The sequence below is a fragment of the Microchirus variegatus genome (assembly GCF_963457635.1).
Source record: "Microchirus variegatus genome assembly, chromosome: 15".
Classification (NCBI taxonomy): Eukaryota; Metazoa; Chordata; class Actinopteri; order Pleuronectiformes; family Soleidae; genus Microchirus; species Microchirus variegatus.
In genome coordinates this window covers 22,020,424-22,047,478 of record NC_139816.1, presented here as the reverse complement: position 1 = coordinate 22,047,478, position 27,055 = coordinate 22,020,424, and the positions used below count along the sequence as shown (strand labels likewise).

General features: G+C 40.0%; 1 protein-coding gene across 1 annotated transcript; it reads left to right on the top strand.

The window, feature by feature from the left end:
* Positions 1 to 6,642: 6,642 nt before the first annotated feature.
* Positions 6,643 to 26,365, top strand: ccdc61 (coiled-coil domain containing 61; the record flags this gene model as incomplete). Its single annotated transcript, XM_083901720.1, has 12 exons — positions 6,643 to 6,790; positions 6,880 to 6,962; positions 7,686 to 7,846; positions 8,072 to 8,224; positions 18,162 to 18,339; positions 20,596 to 20,696; positions 20,800 to 21,020; positions 23,472 to 23,553; positions 24,511 to 24,708; positions 24,793 to 24,832; positions 26,058 to 26,124; positions 26,241 to 26,365. 12 exons carry the CDS (start codon positions 6,643 to 6,645, stop codon positions 26,333 to 26,335), a joined length of 1,527 nt encoding a protein of 508 aa, XP_083757846.1. The 3' UTR covers positions 26,336 to 26,365.
* Between the last annotated feature and the right edge of the window lie 690 nt (positions 26,366 to 27,055).

The window sequence follows — 27,055 nt, the reverse complement described above, 5'->3', positions numbered from 1 at the left end:
CCTCCAGCTTTCCTACATCAGATTCTGACACCGCTCTACATGTTTCATTATTTATTTTTTGTTTGCATATTGTGTTAGACATGCTTTTAGATTTGAATCCTTGTTGATTTTAATTTGTACTCTTGAATATGATGGTAAAACCTTTTCCTTTGTGAATAATAAAGTTATTTTTTTCACCTTCACACCCTGCATGCATTTGTACACTTGTGTAAAGTAAAGACTCGTGGAAGGAAGCTGAATAGTTACTGGTTTTGTTATGTTACTATACAAGACATGTTAATAATAAACGTTTATAATAAAGCAGTTGTCATCAGTACACAAAGTAGCTCTAATTCTGAAGTGTTTATCAACCCTTTTCTCCAAATTAGATCACTTTTCATCTAATAGGCAAGGCAAGGCAAATTTATTTGTATAGCACCATTCTTACACAAGGCAATTCATAGTGCTTTACAGGCAGGAAATACATTTGAAATTAAAACACAATCAATTAAAAAATCAATTATGAAATTAAAACAATTTAAAACATTAAACAATTTAAGATCAACAATTTAAAACATTTAACAACTTAAAATCATGCACAAAAAAATGCAATTCAAAATCATTATTTTAAAATTATTAAAATCATTAAAAAGGAAAGTTAAAGTGGTTAAAATTGGTAATATTAGAAAGCTGCAGTAAACAATAATGTTTTTAACCCTGATTTAAACAAGCTGACAGTTTGTGCACACCTCAGGTGTTCAGGGAGCTTGTTCCACAGGTGAGGACCATAGAAGCTAAATGCAGCTTCGCCCTGCTTGGTTCTGACCCTGGGGACGCTTAGTAAACCTGTCCCTGATGACCTGAGGGGTCTGGACGCTTCATAATCAATGAGCAGCTCTGACATGTATTTAGGCCCAAGACCATTCAGCGACTTGTAGACTAGTAGCAGGATTTTAAACTCGATCCTTTGACTCACAGGGAGCCAGTGCAATGATATAAGGACAGGTGTGATATGGTCCATTTTCTTACTGTTGGTCAGGACTCTGGCAGCAGCATTCTGGATGAGCTGCAGCTGCTTGATTGATTTTTTACTAAGACCTGTGAAGACACCATTACAATAATCTAACCTACTAAGAATAAATGCATGAACAAGTTTTTCCATGTCTTGTTGAGACAGAAATCCTTTGATTCGTGCAATGTTTTTGAGATGATAATAGGCTGATTTAGTGATGGTCTTTATGTGGCTGTTAAAGTTCAGGTCTGAGTCCATAACTAAACCAAGATTTCTGGCTTTGTCAGTGGTTTTTAGTGTCATTGAGTCAAGTTGGTCACTGACCTCAAGCCTCGCATTTTTGGGACCAAAAACAATAACTTCTGTCTTTTCTGCATTGAGCTGGAGAAAATTCTGGCCCATCCACTGATTGACTTGTTGAATACACTCACTCAGCAACTGTAATGGACCGTAATCATGAGGTGACACTGTAATATAGAGTTGTGTGTCATCAGCATATGAGTGGTATGAGATGTTATGATATTCCATGATCTGGGCCAGTGGGAGCATGTAGATGTTGAACAAGAGTGGCCCAAGAATGGAGCCTTGAGGGACCCCACATGTCATCTTTGTTCGCTCAGATTCACAATTGCCCAGTGAGACAAAGAAGTCACGATCTTCTAAGTAAGATTTGAGCCAATTTAGCGCCGTACCAGAAATTCCGACCCACTTCTCCAGTCTTTGGAGCAGCATGTTGTGATCAACAGTGTCGAATGCAGCACTGAGATCCAGTAACACCAACACTGAAGTTTTTGATGCATCATTATTAAGACGTATGTCATTTAAGACCTTAATAAGTGCAGTTTCAGTGCTGTGGTGTGGTCGAAAACCTGACTGGAAAGCATTGAAGAGATTGTTTTGGGTCATGAAAGAGTGAATTTGTTGATAAACAACTCGCTCAATGATCTTGGACAAAAATGCAAGGTTTGATATGGGTCTGTAGTTACTTATTAAAGAGGCATCCAGATTAGGCTTTTTCAAAAGAGGTTTGATCACTGCAGTTTTCAGGGCCTTGGGAAATTGTCCTGATAGAAGAGAAGTGTTAACTATCTTTAATACATCTGGGGCAACACAATTAAAGACATCTTTCAGCAAGCTTGTAGGCAGCACATCAAGACAGCAGGTCGTGGATTTTAGATTCTGAACCGTTTCTGTCAGAGATGTGTGGTCTACGAGTTGAAATGTTTCTAGGTTTCTAGAAGGCTGAGGAGGAACCGGTGACATAACCAAGTTGCCTGCGAAAGAGCCACATGCTGTTTGTCTTATCCCCTGAATTTAATCTGTAAAAAAAAGCTGCAAAGTCATTGCATGACTTGTTGGACAGCAGTTCTGGAGGGACAGATACTGTAGGGTTTGTCAGTCTGTCGACTACAGTGAATAAAGTGCGGGCATTGTTGGTGTTATTTCTGATAATCTCAGAGAAAAAAGACTGCCTTGCCATTTTCAATTCTTGGTTATAGATGTGAAGGCTATCTTTATAAATGTCATAATGAACCTGGAGTTTGGTTTTCCGCCATCTGCGTTCAGCCTGCCTACACTCTCTTTTTTGAGCTTTCACCTGAGTGGCGTTCCTCCATGGTGACTTTTTTCTTCCAGAGATAGCTTTGGTCTTAATCGGAGCAATGGCATCCATAACAGTTACAACATTGGAGCTGAAACTATTCACAAGGTCATCAACAGAGGCTGAGGGCAGAGCTGGTGATGATATAAAAGCCTGAGTGAATAATGTACAGGTGTTATTGTTAATAGACCGCTTTCTTATCACCTCCGCTTCTCCTTTGCTAATACTAGCAGGGATGGTCATTTTACAATGAACACTGTAATGATCAGAAAGAGCAACATCAGTCACCACAACATCAGAAATGTTTAGACCCTTGGAAATAATTAGATCCAATGTATGGCCCTTGTTATGTGTTGGATATGTTACATGCTGTGAGAGTCCAAAGGTATCAAGAATATTTAAGAGTTTTTTTGCAGATCCATCATTCACATTATCAACATGAATGTTAAAATCACCCACTAGAACCACACGGTCAAACACAATGCAGATAATAGACAGTAGTTTGGAAAACTCATCAAAAAACATTGCATTATATTTTGGAGGCCTGTAAATGGTTAGAAATATTACACGACATGAGTTTCTCGACTGAACAGCAACATATTCAAAGGAGTTGAAATCTCCATACAGCATTTTCTTGCATTGGAAAGTTTCATTAAACAAAATGGCAACTCCACCTCCCTTCTTATCCACCCTAGCTTCACTAATGAAACTGAAGTTAGGAGGCGTTGATTCAATAAGGACTGCTGCACTATTTTCTTGGCCTAACCAAGTTTCAGTTAGGAACATAAAATCTAGGTGGTGCTGTATAATGTAATCATTAATTAAAAACGATTTGCCTGCTAATGACCTGACATTTAATAGTGCTAGATTTGATGTGTTAGAGATAATAATACTGTAATGGAGGAACACTAAGGGCTAGAAAATAAACCACAACATATATGAACATATTTACATTTTTAATATTAATAGTCATAAAAAGAAAAATCAGACTTATTATCAATAGTCTTCATAGACTCAGTACTGTTTTCATGAGCTGCGTATGTTCTTCTGAACAACAAAGGCAGGTAAAACAAGACGATCGTCTTTCCCCAGTCTGTGGATCCACTCCAGTGACGGTAAGCTGTTGGGTGATATGACTGTCTGTAAAGCAATGATTATAACGTTAGCGAATCGAAGTATCTGTTCTTACATGTAAATGAACTGTAAATATGCTAACGTTAGTTCAGCTGGCGTTACATATAAACATGGATAAATGTGGTGGTAAAAATAAATATAAAACAAAATAGAACGGATTTTTTAACAGCTCAGTGAAAAACTGAGGGAGGGAAGCACATTTAAAAAAAAAAAATATTACTGCTTTTCTAGCAACACAAAGCCACATGCAAATCAGTGAAGTATTCCTTTAAGAGCAGAGCGCACCTTTCATTGTTTTCACTCCGTGGTCTCAATCTTTGTGCAGAAGATGCTTTAATGCTGCAATTAATGGAATAACGGATGCATCAGATGAGCCGATGTCTTTAGTTAAGCGTGCGTGCGTGCGTGCGGTGCGAACGAGGTTGCGCTTAAGTTTAGGACGGGAGTGGGGGACATAACACAATCGCTACACAAATGAAGACGGCATCTCACCCGGTCAGGATCACTGTACTTCACTCTGGACACCTAACGAGTGCAGGTTCAAAAACCTGAGCCGTCTGGTGAGTGGCGACACACACGTTCCAGCGGAGTCGGCTTTTTTTTTGCCACTCATTTTTATTACCGCTGTTCTGATGGTCAATAACGGACATTACATATTATATGAATATTAAAATGCTAACCACACCTGCCATATCTTCAATGTGTCCCAATCATGAAAAAGCTACAATATGTTCAAACTTTCCATTCAATGCATTACTAAAGAAATGGAGGATTAACTATTTTTTATATGATAATAAACCCTTAAATGCGCCTTTAAAAAAGTTACGTTATGACAGCGAGAGAAACTTTGCAAACAATTTCGTTTACTCAATATCCGTCACATTGAAGCCAAAATGTTTCCACATAACTCATATTTTCCTACCTTTGTTACCTTGCCATGTTTTCAATCGCTCGCTCCTCATATTATTGATACACGCAAGTCACACGCTTTCTGCAGCTTCACTTAACACTGGGGCATTCAAGGTGTTTTTATAGCATAGGAATTTACATACACGGCGTGCCGTGCGGCGCATTAATCGATTTTCTTCGATTATAATGTGTTTATGATCATGAGAAGCTAGAATCGAACCGCACACACTGTGCGGGCAGAGATTCTCATAAATAAGTCAACCAGGACAAACATACCAAAAATAACACACTGTGTGTGTGTGTGTGTGTGTGTGTGTGTGTGTGTGTGTGTGTGTGTGTGTGTGTGTGTGTGTGTGTGTGTGTGTGTGTGTGTGTGTGTGTGTGTGTGTGTGTGTGTGTGTGTGTGTGTGTGTGTTTGCGCGCACGCTCCTTAGCCCTCCCCCTTCCACCTACCCCTTGTTTTTGCGCGTTCATGTGAGGGGTAGGGCTGTCTCATTTCTCATTAGGGTTAAGGGCTAGGGCCAAGCCGTAGGGCTACGTAGCCCTTTAAACGAAGCTTCCTCAGGACCGCACTTGAAACGGAGGGCTTCGAGGAATTTCGCAGCTTCCACCGCGTCACCTGTCAGCGAAGTTTGAAAGCTGGCCGTTAAAGACTCGCACAAATGTATTTTTAGCATTTTAATTACGCCAGTCGTGTGTAATGATTGTATTGCGGTCTTCTTCAATTGTCAACCGTGTTTCTGAATCACTAGTCAAGTTTGTTTTTAATTACTAGCTAGTCATAGCTGATGCTATCCCGGCGTTCCTTTCGTAAGTGGTTAGCTAGCTGCTTCTCTACTTTTTTAACATTAACAAATTGTGCCGGAGTGCACAGTTACGTCTTCAGGACAGAACAGGAGATTCTGTCCCCGCTCTACTCCGCTCTGTCTGCGAGCAGCTTTCTCCCGTGTGTGTGTGCGTGGCTATGGTAATGCAGCGGGTCTGCAGTAGCTGTAACTGTGTTTGTGAACACTCCTCACGTCAGCATCGCCGCCGATGTCGTTGGTTAGCAGCTGACTGTCGTAAAAACTGAAAAATAGCCCAGGCAACAGACATTAATGGAGGTGTGTCTCATTTCTTAGGGGAACGTTCTTACTCCTAGCACCCTCAACTCTGTTTTGACGGCCAAGGGGAACTCCGACAAAGGGGTAGGGGGAAGGGGGAGGGCTAATGCTGCGTTCCAGAGCCCATCCAAACAAATGGGCTGTGGGACTTATCCTACCTGAATTGTACTAGCTCCTACTTCAAAGCGTTCCAGCAATTTAAATCGAATGTTAGAAAACAGTGACGATCACAGCGCTTTAGATGTATGTTTGAAGGGGCATTTTGACTGTCAGCAATTCAGTCTACTTACATACACAAGCGAGCCGTATATGTAAAAGCGATACATATCGACATGTAACGTCGTGAGTATATTTTTACCGTAGCCCTACATATCTTCACGCTAAAGGATAACGACGACATAATTTCACGCCATAACATTAAAAACAAGTTGTGATAAAATCACGGTGTCTAAAACAAGTCTACACGCAGAAAAGTAAAGTTTATAGCCTATTCATGTGACTACATGGGCGCGGCCATTATTCTCCGACGTCATTTGGGTGAAGTCGGGGTAGGTCGATCAGCCCCGACTTCGCAAGTAGGAGGTCCCACTTTGACAGGCATTCCAGTGCACTTTTTCTAATTGAAGGTAGGATAAGTCCCACGTCCAACTGGTTTGGATGGGCTCTGGAAAGCAGCATAAGGGGTGGAATTGGGATTCAGCCTAAAGCTTTACTTACCTGTTTTGAATGTCTCACAGCACAGTAAAGATTTGGGTAGAGAGAGAGTCATAAACACTCAAACTGATTAATCATCTTCCAAATTAACCAAATAGTTGTTTTGTTTAACTTTTGTTTAAATGTTGCTTCCCTAGTTGTTTCCAGTAGTTTGTCATTCTTTTTTTCATTCTCTTTTCAGATCCATTGCAATGGGGGACGGCTCTGAAGTGATGAAGGACATTGTTTTTCGAGGGGTGGAGTTTTCTGTGACGATAGAGGTGGATAACAATTTACTGATGGTGGAAATTGCAGACTCAACGACAGCAGATCAGTGGAAGGGAGAGTTTGATCCTACTTGTAAGCACAGCATACATTTATTATTAACCAAATGTTATCAGCAGCACACTTTGTCCCACTGATAATACTGTATTCATTTATTGGTTTAGATATCGAGGACCTCACTCGCAAAACTGGCAACTTCAAGCAGTTTCCCATTTTCTGTAGCATGCTGGAATCAGCTGTCAAAAAGGTATGTCTAAAGTGATGGTTGTTCACAACCACAGGGCTGTGTACTGAGGCGAGTGTTTCCTCTTGAGTGAAAAATATTGAGTCATCCGAAGCTTATTCCCTTAAGCAGCGGCTAAAGAGAAACTGCCTAGAAGGGAAATAAAATTAACTATTGGACTTTTGGGTAACATGGAGAAATCAACTGGACTAGGCCTGCAACTAATGCTTATCTTCATCAATTAATCTGTTGATTGTTTTCTCGATTAAGTGTTGTTTGGTCCAGAAAATGTTGAAACAATCTTAATTGGTGTTTCCAAATCTTTGAAATGACTGTCCACGAACCAAAAGGATTCTGTTTTATTGCTTTTCTTTGTTATTCTGAGCAAAGAAACCAGAAAATATTCACATTTAAGAAATTGAACAATCAAAAAAATTATTTAATTTAGTAATTGATTAATGATTGATTAATCATTGCAGCCCTCAACAATACTGTTGGAATCGTGAAAGTATAGCTCACACACATGCACTCAAACCTTCAGTCCTGCTGCCTGTTGTTTAAATAAACACTTGATTTGTGCAGACAAAATTCACACAACACAAATTAATATCACTTTTGATGTATTAATTAATTTTTATTTACTAATGTACGTATTCAGTATTGTTTGTGAATCATTTATTCTGTCCTCTGTCGATGATGTTGATAAAATCCTCATGTGCTGTAGTTAACCCAAAGATTTTTCTGCAGACGAGTGACTCCGTTACACTTGACCTCTTGACCTATGCTGACCTGGAGCTGCTACGTAACAGAAAAGCTGGGGTAATCAGTCGTCCCCGCGGTCATCAGCAGTCGTCTGTCCTCACTGCCAAAAGATATCTAATTCTCATCTACACTGTGGAGTTTGACAGGTTTGAGTCTCTTTGGCATCACTGACAAACAGCAGCCTGTCAGAGTGCTTTACTTCATGCGACAGTCCAGTCTACATGCTGATGTGTCCTTGGGCAGGACACTTAACACTATTGGGGCTCTTGACGGCTGGCAAAACTGTTTTGTAATGCAGCTATATAAATTCAGACCATTTACTGGTGTCAGTGGTTAAAACAGTTTTAAGTCTGCCTGTTTTGTGTTTGTAGGATACACTACCCTCTACCTCTGCCATATGTGGGTAAGCCTGATCCAGCTGCCCTGCAGAAGGAGATCAGAGCCCTCAGAGCTGAGCTCAGTGCTCTCACCTCTCACGGAGTCAACAAATCTACAGAAGTAGAGATACAGCGGCTACGAGCAGAGTAAGTTTTATTTAAAAAAACAAAACAAAACTAGCACCGCAAGCGGATCTGAATGGGTTCGAGTGCGATTGCGATTTAGTCCGCGGAATAATAATAAAGAATTCCTTCAGTTTCAATAGGGTTCTTGCACAGTCGTGCTCGAACCCTAAAAAAGTAGTTCTGTTTTTTAAATGTTTGGTTTTATGAGGTTTTAATACATAATCAGGAATTTTAGCTTCTTCAATGACCCACCTAATAAAATCAATGGCATCTTAATATGTTCACTGATTTATCTCGCTGTTAGACAGGCTTTTCTGACTGGAGGGTTAACTTTGTAAACTGCTTACTCTCCTGAACCAAAGTCCACCTAGAACATCAGCGTTTTAGCTCACAGGGACTTCGTTGAAGTCCGCTGTGTCATGTCATTTAGGATTCAGTGTAGACTACGATGAGAATGACAAAATGAATGTCAACAAACAAACCACGGTGTGCAAGCATCCGTTATGCAGCGCAGTGAAGTTGAAGTTTCTGTGAGTGGGTTAAAATGTTATTTATTTTTATTGGATAGCACTAAACTGTATTTATTTTTATATATAGAAACCTAACCTTTACCGTGGCCCAAAAACCGTGATGCATACGGAACCATGGATGTCACGGTTAACGGTGTAACGGTAAACTGCGATAACATTTTTGACGATAATAATTACTGTCTTCATTTAAAAAAAAAATTATTATCTCGGTGAATAACCGCGCCCGCGGTGTAGGCACCGGGAGCCTTTCCAGCGTCTCTGTCTGCTGAAGTTGCCGCGCAGGCGCACTCTGTAGCCTGCAACCTGATGTTCAAACTTTATCGAAGCTGGAAACATGGCCGAAGGAGGAGACGACAGCCCTCAGGACATATACGTATATAAAACTCACCCATAACAATATAGCGCGGTGCTGGCGTCACGTCATCATCTCAGACAACTACCGTGTGTGTCCTGCTCTCTTTCAGCCGCTGAATAATCCATCTGTTTGTTGTTTTTGTGACGATGAAGTCTGCTAACACGTTAGCATAAAGATCACTAGCTTAAAATGCTAACAGTCCACACACCAGTCGCACTGCACACACACACACTGCACACATAAGCACAGGAAAGTTCCAGGCACTATCTCTCCCCTCCCCTCTCTCTTGCTCTCTCTGCGTGCATATTAATTAGCCATGTGTATTCTCCGTGATCGTCAGCTGATTGGCTGAAAAAGCAACAAAAGCTCTGGAATGTGAGATCGCCACACCCAAACTAGGAGTGATTCACAGCGATAAAACAACCTTAATTCAAACAAAGTGTATGGTTTTAAGACCCACAATACTGTGTCAATAATGTTAACATGATGGTACAGCTGCAGCGCCCACCGCCAGCATATTAAAAATGCATAGCTTTTAGGACTATCAATGCTTTCTGAACATATTCACACACTTTTTAAAAAATACCGCGATAATACCGAAAATCGCGATAATTTTGGTCACAATAACCGCGAGGTTCAATTTTCATACCGTGACACCCCTACTACTGACACGGTCTTCACTTCCTGCTTGTTCTTGGGGCATTTTCCCTTCAGTTTGGTCTCCAGCAAGTGAAATGCATGCTCAATCAGATTCAGGTCAGGTGATTGACTGATAACATTCCATATTTGCCTTAAAAAACTCTTTGGTTGATTTTGCAGCTTGCTTTGGTTTATTGTCCATCTGCACTGTGAAGTGCCGTCCAATGAGTTCTGAAGCATTTGGCTGAATATGAGCAGATAATATTGTTGGAAACAGGAATTCATCCTGCTGCCTTTGTCAGCAGTTACATCATCAATAAAAACAAGGGAACCAGTTCCATTAGCAGCTATACATGTCCACACCATGACACTAGCACCACCATGCTTCACTGATGAGGTGGTATGTTGTGGATCATGAGCAGTTCCTTTCCTTCTCCAAACTCTTCTCTTCCCATCACTGTGGTACAAGTTGATCTTGGTCTCATCTGTCCAGAGGATGTTCTTCCAGAATTATAACGGCTTTTTTAGGTGTTGTTTGGCAAATTCTAATCTTGTCTTCCTGTTTTTGAGGCTCACTAATGGTTTCCATCTTGTGGTGAACCCTCTGTATTCACTCTGGTGAAGTCTTCTATTGATTGTTGACTTTGAAACACAAACACCTACCTCCTGGAGAGTGTTTTTGATCTGGCCAACTGTTGTGAAGGGCTTTTTCTTCACCAGGGAAAGAATTCTTCTGTTGTCCACCACAGTGGTTTTCTGTGGTCTTCCAGGTCCTTTGGTGTTGCTGAGCTCACTGGTGCATTCTTTCTTTTTAAGAATGTTCCAAACAGTTGATTTCACCACACCTAATGTTTTTGCTATTTCTCTGATGGGTTTGTTTTGATTTTTCAGCCTAATGATGGCTTGCTTCACTGACAGTGACAGCTCCTTGGATCTCATATAGAAAGTTAACAGCAACAGATTCCAAATGCAAATGTCACTCCTGGAATCAACTCCAGAACTTTTACCTGTGTCATTGAAGATGACATAATGAGGGAATAGCCCACACCTGTCCATGAAATAGCTTTTCAGTCAATTGTCCAATTACTTTTGGTCCCCTAAAAAGTGGGAGGCACATAGAAAGTGTTGTAATTCCTACACCGTTCACTTAATTTGGATGTAAATACTCTCAAATTAAAGCTGAAAGTGTGCAGTTAAAGCACATCTTGTTCGTTTCATTTCAAATCCATTGTAGTGGTGTATAGAGCCAAAATAAAGAGAACTGTGTCGATGTCCAAATATTTATGGGCCTAACTGTATATGTGTTTTAGAGCACCCGTGTTTCACAGGTAACAGCCTGTCTTCAGAGAACACCCCCCTTGTTTTCCACTGTTTTGGTTTAGTCCAGGCAGTGGGTTGTTGTCGCTCCGTGTCTCATGAGCGACAGACAGATTAGCGTTGCCATTAATTAGACGTGAATTTTGAGCTTTACATTTTAGGCTACAGTCAGTCCGCCTGTCGCATCCATGTCAAAGACATCAGCAGTGTGGCAGCATTTTTCATTCAGTGGAATGCAAACTTTGCAAGCAACACTTTGCTTTTCCCAGCTCTACAAATATGGCATATCGTTTAAAAACGGTAAGCTAAGGTTGCTCCCTCCATTTTGAGTATGAACATATCAGAGTTATTAGCATACTTCAATGTTCTAGTCTAATAATCGTTGATTAGTTTTATAACTGCAGGCGCATCTGCCCGCAACAGCGGCAGCGTCCCGCGGTCTGCTTGTGTCTCAGCCGCGAAGCTGCGCTCCTATGTTCAGTCTTGCTCTGTATTCCTCGTTATTGTGCTTAGAATATTACTAGTTGACATAGTACATTATTTTCGGATACCACGGGCTATGGTATTGCGCAGATGAACGTAATGCAAAACGCTGTCAGAGCCGTCAGACTCTGTTGAACTGCAGCCGTGGCTGCGGGTCTTTTCAAATTAAAGCTCTTATAGAGTGGTCCTGTTGCACATATATGTTAGTTATGGAGGTCTACTTACATACATTAATTGTTTTTATGGTCAAAAACCTCCTAGTTGCTGCAAACGAGCTGATAGAAATCCTCTTTTCTGACAGTGTTTCCCAGCCGCGAGATTTGAGACTCAACTATCACACGCAGAAAACAGACTCTTGTGATTGGCCAGTACCCGGAAGTGGCATATTTAGCACACCCGCTCTCAGAAGCGCAGCTCCCCCCTCTGGAACGGTGGATGCACTGCTACTCATTATCAAAACAGTTTTTTAACAATGTTTAAAAATAGCTTCTTCACGACTCCCAGCCGCAGTCCCTTTTATGACTTTGACCCAGAGTCAGACCCAGAGTCAGAAGACACTGTCGCTCGTGAAAGACTTCCACAACGGACGTTATTCTTCTTCTGCGGTTCAATGTACGCAACCGGATGTGCCCAGACTAGTGCCCGGAGCAGGACGATCTGCTGTTCCAGAGAACCGGTGTTGTAACCGGACCAGGTTTTTTCAGAGACCTCGCTGAGCCCGAGATTACAATTAAACACAGCGTTCTCAGCAATGGCTGAACTGTTTGTTTAGAACCTTCAGGGCTTCTTAAACAAGGTAAGGATATCAGATACACACTAAAAAACAGCGTTAATTGGAACTTCCGCTCGATTTAAGAGCCGCACAGGTGCTTTGCGGTTGCAACTCCTTTCAAATTAAAATCGCCGCACTCGCAAAACACCCCCCTCCAGATTAGTCGATTTTTAGTCTAAATTTCAGGGCTTTAGTCGACCAAGTTCCTTTGGTTGATTACAGCCTTAATATGTGTGTATATATATATATGTGTATATATATGTATATATATGTGTGTGTATATATATATATATATATATGTGTGTGTGTATATGTGTATATATATATGTGTGTGTATGTATATATATATATGTGTGTGTATGTATATATATATATATGTGTATGTATATATATATATATATATACATATATATATGTATATATATATATACATATATATATATATGAACTTCTGCCGGCCGACAAGGTTTTATTTTCATTGCAAGGAAAAGGTCAATCTTCACAGGAGGGATCTCTGCTGGAGAAAGACCCAGTGAACACTCCACATTCATGGCTGAGCAACTCCCACTTCGCATTCCTCCAATAGACAAAGGCTCTACCTTCAGCTGATGCTTTCACATCTCTTTGTCTACTGTAGGCATTGGGGAGCTGGCTCCCTGCTGGTGTGGCAGGAAGGTGCAGGCTAGACACAATACACATTATACTATATTCTATACACAAAAGACCTGGTATTCTGTACTGGGTGGGTATCAGTGTAGCCCAAATGTAGCTCTTTGCATATATATGTATAAATACCAAAACCATTTACTCTGGTGTGGGAGAGTGAGCAGTTTACAAACTTAAAGGCGCTATCTGTAACAATGTGGCCAAAAACGGTTACTACATTCAAAATCAAAACATTGCGGCTAGTCGTGTCCGCCTACCACTCTACCCCTCCCTTCCAGAGTCAAGGTTGCCAGAGCAGTTGACATGTAACTCAGTCAGCAACGAGCGAGGAACGATCTTGAGTGGCTCTAAGACACACAATTCTGTTCTCTCAGTAAAGATCAAGATGTATAATCATTTATGATAACATTAGCTGTTGACTAGGGATGGATATATCAGATGGAATAACTTTATGTTATCCGTTATCCGTTTTGAAATTCCTCTCAGCTTTAAACTCTCTCCACCGTTCAAATGCATGTCAAATATAGACCCTCGCTTTGCCGCAAACTTTATCTTGGCGTTGTTGACATTCATACCGAAGTCTTTTAGGTTTCCTTTAGTTTCATTTCAATTGTAGCTACGTAACTGGCAACCCATGGCTGCTCAACCGCTGAGACTCTACTGACTGCTATGATTGGTAGACGGCGGTAGATGGAGCGTCATGCCAAAACACAATTTCAAAACATAAACAAACTTTCCGGTGTGGAAATTTTTTTTTTTTTTACTAGTGTTGTTGGTGAGTTCAGTTTGTCATATGAACATTATTCCTGGTCCTCTGTGACATATTAGGAGGATTTTATGGCCAGTTGCTTTAAATTTATTACATAATGCACCTTTAAGTCTCCAGTCAGAAAAGACGGTATCACAGCAAATAAAGCTATCGTAGATTTTTTAGGTGACACTTTTATGTTGCTAAAATGTACTTTCTTATGTGTCTCCACATGGGCTGCAGCAATTAAACAATTATTAATCGGTTACTAAATTAGTTGTCAACTACTTTGAGAATCCATTAATTGATTAAGGGTTTTTATTAATTATTACATTAAGGTCTTTGAATTTTCATCTTCTTAAATGCAGGGTTCGTACGGTCATGAAAAAACGGTAAAAGTTTTGGAAATTGAAAATGCATTTTCTAAGGTCCTTGAAAAGTTTATGAAAAACAAGATTTTGTTTAAAGTTTTGAAAAAGTCATGGAAATATTGCGTGGATAATATTTCGGATTGCCTAAAACATAATGAATTTTGAGATGCGCTAGTCCACGAAAAAATGCCAGGAAAGTGTAGTTTCAACAATGAGTGGCTTTTTAAGGAGAGGTTTAAACTTTGGCTACTGAGAGACACTGACCACGGACGTGCAAAATGCAGACTTTGCGCGAAGTCCTTTGACGTTTCCAGCATGGGAGAAGCGGCATTGGTAAGCCACATGAAACACCACAAGAAACATATGACGGCTTCTGAACGCTGCAGAAGCAACTCCATCAGGGAATATACAACATGTGATGGCGGCTCGCCACCGACACAGACGGGTCGTTGCTGGGCGGCAGTGTGGCTGCAATTTCAACAGCAAGACAGACAAACTTGGATGCATCTAACGCAACGACAATAGAGGTGCTGAAAGCCGAGGTTTTGTGGGCATTGAAAGTTTTGAGCTCCCACTACTCCTACACGTCGTCGGAAGACGTAGTTTGTCTTTTCCAGGTAATGTTTCCCGACAGTCAGATTGCAAGGAGATTTGCATGTGGTGAGAAAAAGTGCAGTTATGTATGCACATACGGTCTTGCCCCGTATTTTAAGAAGCTGATAATGAAAGAGGTGTCGCAACAAACTGTGCATAACGCATTCAGAGATGGAGCGAGAGCTACAGGCTGGGAAATCGAGCATACGCCGCACGTGAAAGCCTATATAGAGCTGGTGCGGAAGGGAGAGCTAACAGATCCGTAGACACAATCTTTTGAAGTTGTGAAGAACAGTGCACAGGATCCTCTTTTCATCCCAAAAGTGATGATTTTCAACAGCATCGCACGAGAGATGTCACCCTTCCTCACGCTGTACCAGACTGATAAGCCGATGTTACCCTTCCTCAGCGGGGAAATCTACAATCTGATGAAAGGTAAGCATTCTCATGTCATTGCACTGTATACTGGCTGTATTAATTACTGACGTTATTCCTGTTATTACCACAAACACACCGTGTTGTTTAATTAAAAAAAAAAAATGTCTTTCGTGATGCATAATGCCTGAATTAAATTGAAATATCTTTTCAGTTTATTAATGAATCTAGTCCATAATTTATTTCATTTCTACGGAGCCCCCGAAGTGACATGAGAAAAAAAAAAATAATTATTTGAAATCTCGAGTTTCATTTTTTTTTTTTTTGGGAAACTCGAAATCTCGACTTCGAAAGTTTCTTTTGACTGGCAGCCGCTCAAACATTTTCAATTGCACCATGTTCAGGGCTTCTTTGTTTCAGCACCGTGGACTGTGGTGAGAGTGAGCGAGAGAGAGAGAGCTGCTCCTCATTAGCAAGAAGCAGTTTGCTTATGCAAAGAAATTAATCTGTTTATGTTTAAACACAAAAAATTTTGTGAACTGAAAAGGAATGACAATGCTGCTTGCTTGCGTATGTGCGAGGGTCCTCTGTTGTGATAGCTGCGTGGAGAGCCAGCAGCTGGATTTACAGCCGAGGTCAGTGTTAGTGTGTGTATAGGCAAACAAACAACAACCACAACGACCGTTACTCATTGCGTTATCACAAAATGACAATATTGAAAGTTGAAAGCGCGTTTCGTTTGTAGGCAGTGGCTATTACGTTGCTTGAAAATTCAAGAAAAATTGAACAATTCAAAAAACAAAAGATTTTTTTGGAAACTCATGATCTCGACTTTGAAACTCGAGATCTTGAGTTTCCCAAAAAAATCAAAATCAAAATTTATTTTTTCAGATTTTTTTGGGAAACTCGAGATCTCGACTTTGAAACTCGATATCTTTTTTTTTTCTCATGTCACTTCGGGGGCTCCGTACATTTCAGCCTACTGACTTCAAATATTTTTTGGTGCTGATAGGCTATTTTATGTAATTTCTATAAAGTTCAAAATAGGTGGTCACATTGCAGTAAGAATGTTTACACTAAAGTTTTCTGTCTTCCAGGACTCATGGGGCAATATATGAAAGAGCAACCTCTCAAGGAAGCCAACATAATCTTCAAGCTCCTCCACCTCTCCCTCTTGGACAGCGGTCTACACAAGGAAACCACCAAGGTTAGTAGGAGTGAGAGAATACTCAAAATTCATGATATGATGCACATCATGATATGCTGTTCCTTATATGATACTCCTTAACTTATTTAAAAAACTGGACACAAACACTTAATTGAGCTGGTGATCTTACTTACTTATTTTGTCCCTAAAGGTCAGCGTGGGATTTTCGGCTGAAACTTGTCTGAACCAACTGAAATCCACCAACAAGATATCGGAGAGGCAGGCACTGGAAATGAAGAAGGAATGCATGACTTTCTTGATTACCATCCTGGGGAAACTGCAGGATAAGAGCCCTGTGCAGCATCAGCTTGTGAGAAGCATGCAGTGCCTGGACCCCAGGGGCATGGCTGGATCCTAACAGAAGTCCCTTATTCAAATGAAAAGGGTGCTACAAAACCTTGTTGCAGCCAACCGTGTGGATGAGACAGCCTGTGATGATGTCCTTCGAGAATTCGGAGAGTTGTGTGATTTTGCCTCCCTCCAAGACGGCTTCAAGAATTTTGATCCCAAAACAGATAGAGTGGACACTCTTCTATACGAGTCCATGGGAATCAGCAAAGCTTTCTCCAATGCATGGAATGTAGTGAAGATGCTTTTAGTTCTCTCTCATGGACAGGCCAGTGTTGAGAGAGGATTCTCAATCAACAAGGAGCTGATTGTTGAGAACCAGAAGGAGGCCTCTCTGGTTGCCCAGAGGCTCATAGTTGGCCATATCAGATTAGAAGGGCAGAGCAGAGTGTGACATTGCTGCGCTGGAGAAGACAGCTGAAGAGTACACTGAAAGAGCTGAATCCACTGGGAAACTCACCTTCATCACCAAATCAAACATTTTGCGTCGCACTGCCAAAGAAAAGAGGGTTTCTCTTCAAGACCTCGACAAGCACATCGATGCTAAGCTTTCTGGGATGAACCAGTAAGGGCAGTTACAGTGTGACATCCTAAAGTGTGTGTGTCTGTGTGTGACTGCGTGTGTCTGTGTGTGGCTGTAACCTATAGCAACAATTTCTTCTTCCAGCTGATAAGAGAGACAAAAGGTGGAATTCATGACACTTGGAAAAGCCTCATGAGAAGTTTAGAGAGTGATCACTGCCTCAAGCTTTTTGCTCCACTCTCTCTGGTTTTGTTTGTTATTACCTTCCAACGATCCACTAATATGCAGGTGGTTTGAGTGATCCTGCAGAAAGCTTAGCAGCAGAGTCTGTGCCGTGACATGCTGTGAATATTTAGCTTTCTTTATCCTATACTTTCATTGCTGAATGGTTCTTTTGTGAAGCATGTAGTTTTCATGTGAGCCTTGTTTTGTTCCAGACTGATGTTTGAGCTCTTGTTTGAAGAGTAACATTTTTATAGTTTATTTTGTTATGTTATTTTTCATAAAAGTGAATACACGTATGACATTACAACAAAGATTCATTCTACATTAAGTTCAAGATTTTGCACAGTTTATGTTTTAAGAGGAAATGTATTTTTGAATAATAATAATTTTTGTTCTCTATTTCTCTTGCTGCAAGTGCTGCGATTAAAACATGACAGAGTGTATCAAGATGTGTCTGTGTTATGATTTAGAGGCACTGATATTCTGTCTTGGAAATTCAATGAAAGGTTATGGAGAAGTCATTGAAAAGTCATGGAAAACTATTGCTTAAAAAGTGTACAAACCCTGTAAATGTCAATATTTTCTGGTTTGAGAAACTCAATGTTTTTCCCCAAAATGTTTACATTTTATGGACAAACAAATTAATCAAGAAAAATAATCAACACATCAGATAATCATTTACGAAAATATTCGATAGTTGCAGCTCTAATTTTTAGTGTGAGCAAGTGTCTGGGTTTGAAGCACCTCATACAACCACACATCAACAAACCTGAACCATCCCATCTTTTGTCATGCTTATTTCAAGGTTGGCACTGGTGAAAGAGGAGAAGAAGGCTATGGCCAAAGTTCTGGAACAGCTGCAGATGAGTGTCAGTGGTTCCACAGATGGACGAGGGGACTGGATGGTCAGAGATGTGGGGAGGACACTTGAAGAGCAGCTCCTCAAGGAGAGGACCAAGAGTCAACGACTGCTAATGGAAGAGGTGAACATCTTCTGCTTGATAAAGTAGTCGGCTGGAAAGATTCACATTGTTTTAACTTGACCTGTAACGTTTTGAAATTAGAAACAGAAACAGTTTCTATTTTTTTTTTTTTTAACCTCTTCTGTTTCCCTCCCGTACCGGGGGCAGCGTCGCACACAGCATCAAATACATCTTAAATCCATGTCTAGCTTTAATACACAGACACATTGCATACTCACAGAAATGTCAGAAACTCATAAAAAATGAATTTATTTACTTATTTATTTATTTATTCACGAAACACAGATGGATCAAACCAGCAGGAGGAGAAAACACTGTTACAGCGCACACATTGAAAAGCGGCACTGAGCATCATCGTGATTATGTAAACAAACAAAAGAAGTCGGCTGGACAGCGGAGAATCCACAGATTTCTTGATAGATTTGTATCACTCTACGAACAAGATTCACGGATCCAGCCCCAAAATGAGCGCAAAACAACTCACTTTAAAGAAATACAACCAGAAATGTTCCCTTACCTTTGCTGTTTATCAAAACAAGTTATTTCTACTGGAACAAAACTGATTCTAATGAAGAACTACACTTCCCAGCTTGCTTTGGGGACTATTCCCAGTCTGATTGGTTATTCCAAATCGATATTAGGTCGTTCTGAATAGCGAAGGGCGAATGTCTGCACAAATGTGTCACGCGCATTTATGTACTTTTGATTTGCTAATGAAGTGATTCACACGCATACGGAGACCAGGCCCCCGATTCTATCGGTGTAGAGGTTTAAAACGAGCTGTCAACCACCCAAATTGACCAATATAAGCCAGAGCTATGGCGCTGCGTAGCTGAACATGCTGCAAAGTCACAGAGTTGTTGTTATGCTCCGCAGAGGGGCATCGACGAACAACGAGTTTTCTTTTCTAAAATTAAATGGGTTAATAATTGGTACCTAAGAATTCTCAAATGGCACGGATGGTGCCAAACTGTGCCAAACGAGAGAACGCCTAGGCATCTCTTTACTAAAGCCTATTATTTGACTCTGTTCCCTTCAGCAGCTTCAGACTTTGCACAGCTCATATCCACATGTTGTTACATGATCTCCATGAGTTTTAAGCTCATACCGCATGTTTTAAAGGCAATATTTACTTTAAAATACAATATTTTTTTAGGCGAGGGAAAAAAAATCCTTCTTTTATGCTAGATTCCATCTGCATTTACTCTGACACGGTGGCAGCTACACTGAGGTAATCTCACAAGTGTTATCTTTATAATTATATCATAATATCTAATAATTCACATAGACCTTATAATTGCAGAGATTTACTCTATTTAGTTTGGGCATGTCATTTTCGAGCAGGGACTCCAAAAAGAGGGTCAGGGAAGAAAAGGTTAATTGGCGTGGCCTGATCCTGATCAAAACATCACTCTTTTGTGTTGCGTGATACACGTTGTTGGGGCCCCCAGGCCCAGTGTGGCTGTAATCTCCATTGTCTTCATGAGCACGGCCTTCATGGAAATCAAAAGTCTAACATCATGCGAGAGGTGGGATTTCAAACAAAGGGAGTCCTTTTTTAAACACAAAGGACCCAAGAAATAAGTTGATATTTAGGTAAAAATCTCCATTTGTTACAATGCCACCTACTATATAATGCACCATGCATTGATTGATGTACGTAGACTAGGCCTATGCAGAAGAAACGTTGAGTCGTAATTACTAGCCATGTTGTGATACTGTACATTGTCTCTCTGCCATTGACGTGAGATTCCATGCAGAAAAATGTGTAACTTTAAGCAAGCGAGAAGCTAATTATGTGATGCCTGGAAATATAATAAAATTACAACGACCCCAAGGACAATCACTTGTCCAGATACTGAATGTGCTGCAAATCAATAAAAGTGGATGCCTTGGGCACAGCAACTCTTACAAGTTGCCCTCCCATCTTAAGCTGTGTTAGCACATCTGGTTCTTGAATATGAGGTAACTGGTCCTGGAAAGTCCTTGAAAAGTCCTTGAATTTGATGTCAACCAAGGTGTGGGAAACCTGAATTTAAGATGTAGTTCAAAATAGAGACGGAGTTGACTGGATGTTGACTAAGATGATACAAATTCCATGTTATCCTTTTTGCTGCAAAGCCTTCGATAGTACTAGCTCATCGAAGAAAGCCTCATTATTTTGTTAAACTACTTAAATTGAATCAGGAAGTTGGGTAAAATATTGTGGAAAAGTTTTGAAAATGAATTGGAAACCCTGTTTATCCTTCCTTCTAGGTGGAGGAGCTAAGAGCATCAGAGCGTGCTCTACGCTTTCACGTCAAGAGTCTCACCAGTGAACTGGTGTCACTACGCAGAGGGTTAGACAATCCAAGCGCGTACTATATCTTCACTTCCTCTCATTCATTCATTCACTTACATTTTAAACCCTCAGAAATCTGAATCTGTCTATTAGTTCATCTCCTTTTTGTGTGTCTGCAGCCGATTGACTCCTGTCTCCAGTCGCGTCAGCTCTAGAGTTGATGGGGAACCACATCGTTCTCTGTCCCGGGAAAGAGGATTAGGGTATGGAACAACCAGGGCTCGCTCAGGATCCAGAGAGTGGATATACAACAGAGTGCAAAAGTCAGCTGAGAGAGGAAGAAGAGCAGATTCCTCAGGACGCTGTGCTCACATATCCAGACAGACACCCTCTCCCACTGGTAACTCATCTTATATTTTTCTATAAGTTTTTTTGAATCTGTGTTTGTATTTTTAGCTTCGTCCTTCACATAATTTTGTTTCACAAGGTAATAGTAATGTTGGGTCAAAACATTCATACATTCTACCACTGAGCTACTGTCGCTTTCACACGGGTTGTTTCTCTGGACTAATGAAAGGCTTTCTTTTATAAATATCTACTGTTTATTATCTAAATTACATGATCTTAAAATACATTTATTACTCGAGTTGCAACTGACAATTATTTTCATAATCGATTAATCTGTTGATTATTTTCACGATTAATCGTGTTATCGCTTGGTCCATAAAATATCAGAAAATGAAAAATAATAAATGATGTTCTTGAATGTCTTGTTTTGTTGACAAACCTAAATAATTTACTTTTAATGATTTCTTTGTTATATGGAGCAAAAAAATGAAGAAAATATTCATATTCACATTTGAGAAGCTAAAACAATCAGAAGTCTTGTTTTAATAATGAAAAAAAGCTTCAAACCGATTAATCGGTTTGAAGCAAATACTTAGACTTAAATTTAAAAGAAGGGTTATTAATAGGGGTGTCACTATTCTCCAAATCCTTGATTCAATTAGATTTGATTTGAAGGTCACGATTTGTTTTGATTCACAGTCTTTATTTTCTCTTTAAGTGCAGATGGGTCTGTCATTTGTAGACTTGTCTAGTTTATTCTAGTATCATTGGTTTTATGGCATGATAACTCGCTTGTTTTTTTAATTCCTATTTCGATTGTCTACATTGTGTCATGAGTGATATAATGTCCATCATTTGTTTGTAATGTACCACACTAAGGCCTTATTATGAATATGAATGTAACAATAACCAGTAAAAGTTTAAATCCAGAATTTTTCACCACTCAAAAAGGCCACATTTCTGATTCTACAAACACGCTTATAGAACTAGTTATCACTACGGCTGGGCGATATGGCCTAAAAATAAAATCCCCATGTTTTTTATTATACCAGATCCGATTTCCGATTTAAATCGTTTTGTTGTTGTTGTTGTTGTATATATAGAATGAATGTCATGACATTTGCTCAGATTCTTGATGCATTTGTTTATGGAATGATTTGTTTTGCTCAAACCCAGTCTCAGATTGAGTATTTCAACTCATGAGAGTCATGGAGCGTGGCAGAGTGGTGTTCAAAATGCTTGACCCGTACACAATCGGGCTGTAGCGATACACTAATCTCACGATACAATACACGATATTTAGCTCATGATACAATATATATCACGATATTCAGCCAACGATAAGATTCGATTTTATAATTGGATACACTTACATCATTTTCTGAACGATTTAAAGGGGACAGAGTGATTTTGGTGACATCTTGAAGTGAGTGTTCCATTTACTTGGATTGAATTAATTGAACTGAAAACTAAAAACATCGATTACACAATATATGTCTCTGATTGGAAAGAGAGACATCTTGCAAATGCTGGACAAAATTAATTTAAGATGTGTTTAATGTGATGAGAACGTTAATTCCCTTTATTGAAACAGTGCAAACTGTAGCTTACAAGCCTAAAAGTAAACAAAGTGCAGTATTGCAATTAACAGTGGAGAGTTAAAAAGTGCAGCAAGTGGCCTCTTTTGAACAGTTGCTTGTTTAGCTTGACACTGAGGTAGCCAATCTAGCCACCAGGTAAGTAAACATAGTACCATGGCTTTTCCAAAACAGTCAAAAAATACAGTAGTAGTAAAAGTAGTACTGGGCCATGAACGGCGCTAACGCATGACTCGTTTGCATGAAGACTGAATGAACGATAAACATGGAAAAACAGAGGCACACATACACAGTAGGTTATGCTGCTCTTTTTGTTTGATAAACAGAACGCTCCAGTTCGACTGTAGGCTAACGGCTAATGGAGCTAACCGGTAAACGGTGCCTAGACTCCGGTGCCGCAGCACGAAAAACTGCGTTACTTCCTCTTTTTTAAACCCGAAGTGCTCCCACACATCTGCTTTTAAGCTCGAAAGTGCTGGACTTACTGTATGTTGAATCTCCTCCCTCTCACTGAGTAAACAGGAAGAGGGTGATGTCGGCGTGTGATTGAAATTGATTTTCATTTTTTTAACATCGTCCAAACAAATCCGATTTGGATTTAAAATCGATTAATCTCCCAGCCCTAGTTATCACTTTAGCACAAGTTGAATTTTGAGGAAGTATCGCTCCAAATTAGGATGGAATATGTATGTCTGTATGTCTACATCCTTATGATGCATGCGGAGATGTCCTGTACTATGCTACACACTCACAACATAGCTTGCACAACATAGCTTACACACCGTGTCTTGTTGCCCCCTTAATATAGTGGTAGGGGAAACACTTTCAGCCCTAGTCATCACCCTGAAAGATCCAAACATGTCATGTAATTGTTGTTGTTTTTTTTTCCCTCCTCCATGTTTCAGGGTCACGGGTGCCTCCACGCTTTGACCCCACAGCTTACATCCAGGACAAACAGCGTAGACGGAAGGAAACAGACCTCAAAAAGTAAGTCTCTCTTTCATCTTAAAGGGGACATTATTATGCAAAATCAACTTTTTAATCATTTATATATTTGGGACTCTGGAGGCCCTATGAGTTGGCAAAGTGTGAAAAATAAGTGTCTCACTCATGTTTTTGTGGTCCGCTATACTCAATCCGTGCCATAAAGATCATCATTTAGATTAGTTGATAAAGCTGCGCATTGAGAAATGATCCAGTCTGCGTCGGATACAGAGAGCCCGCTTGGAGACGGAGACGCACACAGCGCAGGGACGGTGCACAGAAAAAAAGGCCCATCTGGCTGCACCAGATGAGGGGCACATTCTATAATGTGCTATAATTGCAATTCATTGACTTTAGTGAGGTAAGTACACGTAGTCCCAGCTATAACAACAAATTTAGATTTAAACAAAAAAACAATGGTGCAGAATTGGCATAATAATTTATTTTCTAGGACACCTGGGAGTGTGGTTGTCTGACTACTGAAAGTGCTTGAGACACACCGAGATGGTCTCAGAGAAAACATGGCTGTCAGTGGTGGCACAAGGAGATTGGACCCACTTAATGCCTGGTTTCTTTTACCATATCTTAAGAATATGACTGACTTTATAAACTGACATTTTGTAAACTGCTCATTCTCCCATGTCAGAATTTTTAACTCAAGAGGACACACAAGGTGATTTTGTCTGTGGACTTGAGAATGAGCAGTTTTCAAATTTTAGTTTCCAGTCAGAAATCGATATCTTAACTGTGAGATAAAGCTCTGAACATTGAGGTATCTTGGATGTAAGTAGGTGTATATTTTATTGGGTATTATTGCCTAACGTCTGTCTTTCTTATTTGCTAAAGTAAAGAGCATCCTTATTTCAGACTGGTTCTTAGCGCACCCCTTGTGCTAAGAACCAAGCTGTAGCTCCCTCTCAAGCTGTAGCTAAGTGCGTTTTTACTCATGTTTTCTGTCAGACACAGGAAGGTGCAGAGGGACATGTCCATGTCGCCCATCATTCTCGAGAGGGGGCGCTCACGTTCCAGAGAGGTGTATCCTCAGAGGGCTCGGTCTGGCAGCAGAGGCAGGAGTTTATCTGTGGAGCGCAGAGGAAGCAGGAACTCCTCTGAAAGCTCCTTAGTGGACATGGAAGAAATTACTAAATCTCTGCGCAGGTGATTGGATTACCTTACATAAACTGTTGAATCTCTTTTGTAGAAGCTGTTTATATTTTAATGTCTGTATTTCATTACTGACAGAGGAAGAAAACAGACGTACAGTTACAATGGACCCAGTATGGTGAGTGACATGTTTGCTTTTATTCCAGTAAACTGGGGTTTGTAAACTAACTCTTTCACACCCAAGTCCATGTGAAAATCCTTATTTTTAGTTTGCAGAAAAAGCTGGTCTAATGCTGCCTAGTGTACTAAAGTTTGCACTTCCGAAGACTGATCTTCGGAAGTGAGTAGGGAGGTAAATAAATACATACTGCACAAAAAAAGCACATTTGAACTTTGAAATTTGAAACATGCTGTAATGTAAAATCTAACAGATTGTGGATATATGAGCTTGAGCCATTTAGTTGGTGTGGTGAGCGCCATGGAAGTGAATATAAATCTGGAACAGTTACAAGGACAGGATCTACTTGATTTATGCTTTGGTTAACAAATTCCATGGAAATAGCAAAAACAATGTCGAAGTTCATCTCGTCTCAATACGGTCAACTTTGTTTTTCTTGGTTGCTTGTGTACATTTCTTAGATTAGAATTATAATTCTCAAAGCATTCTGTTCAGTCTCCATATTATAATACCACGGAACAAATAAACATATTATGTTCTTTGTTCCGTGGTTTTTTGTTTGCGGGCGGGCCTTAGGAAGCTGTCTGCTGATTGGCTACTGAGTTTTGGAGTGACGGCTCAATGGACCGTAAATCGTCACAGGCTTGGAGTCGCAGATTTACGAGATTAAAAGTGGCAAATATACGAGAAACAACATCGAAGATTTATGAGATTAAAAGTACATTTCCATTTTATTAAATATATCGACTCACGCTGATTCTCCTGCTGTTTATGTGTTTTAAACATGAACCGTATCTATATTGACTGATCAGTTCAGTCTGTGTCACCTGCTGCCAGCTGTCTTGATTAGGGTTTGCCCATTTTCTCTCTCTGAAGATAGATATTTAATCTAAACAGCATTTTAGTGAACAAAAATGTGTACTTAGTATTTTACTCAACCAATTAACCGTTTTATTTCATCCCCCTTTAATTTTCACCCTACATGCCATTGCATTGCTCAAATTGCTTCATTTTACTGTCAACATTGACAAAAAGGTATAGTAAATGCTAAAATAAAGTATACTATTTTACTTTAATATTACTTTAAATATTCTGGTACTGTACTTGTCTAACAGTAGTCAAAAAGGAGTTAAAGAGAATGTGGTTGTGGCTTTTTTCAGGTATGAAGGAATATATTTAAAGAACATGACTGAATAATGTGAGTGAACTATATTTTTGATTCCAGTCAAGAGGAGGCTGTGTGACCAGGAAGCAACTGTGCAGTACTCCGACACAGAGAATGAAAGAAAAAGGTTTATTTTTTTGTTACTTATTTATTTTTACATTTTTGCTACAATTAAAAATCATTTTCAGCAGAATTCTTAAAGAACACAGTATCTAAGAATCATGTCCGTGTGTCCTCCTGCAGAGACTTGTGTGGACAGAGGTGCTGAGCTGTCAGAGATCGACGCCAGGCTGCAGGCGCTTCAGGATTATATGAGAGACCTGGATACTGGACAGTAAACTCACACACGTGTTCATGAAAGTCCCCCGACATCAGGAAACTACAGCCATTATCATTGTGAAGGACCACTTTTAAGGATTGAAAATGTTTTTTCAAAATATGTATATAAATTAAGTTGTTTTTATTCTTTATTTTTAAATCTGACTAAACCACTGCATACATGGATTTGACATGTGACAATAACTCAGTCTATAGCCGTTAATGCATGTTGTCATTTTCCTTGTTTAATGTTGGAAAACATGTCGATGCACACGGCCATTTTGCATCTAATTGCACTTTCTCACTGACTTACTCATGCTCTACTGCTTTATCCACCACATGAGGGTCACAGGGAGCTGAAGTAATCCCACCTGTCACAGGGTGAAAGGCGGAGTGCCTTTCACCCTGTGTCAGGTCAAACGTACAGACAAACAGCCATTCACACATGCTGCATGTTTTTTGAACTGTGGGAGGAAACTGAAGAACCCAGAGAGAACCTCCACACAGAAAGAAACACCCTTGGTCGAAGCAGGATTCAAACATCTATGTGAGGCAATACTATGAGCCACTATTCTACCATGTAGCCATCAAATTGCACATCTACACACAGAATTGTTGTCAATGAATGTGATCAAACTGTTTGACGTATAGTTTGCTCATTTAGTGGTTAACCTCTACTTTTCAAAACACGTATGCTTCGATTAAAGGGATAGTTGAGGTTTTTTTGAAGTGTGGTTTGG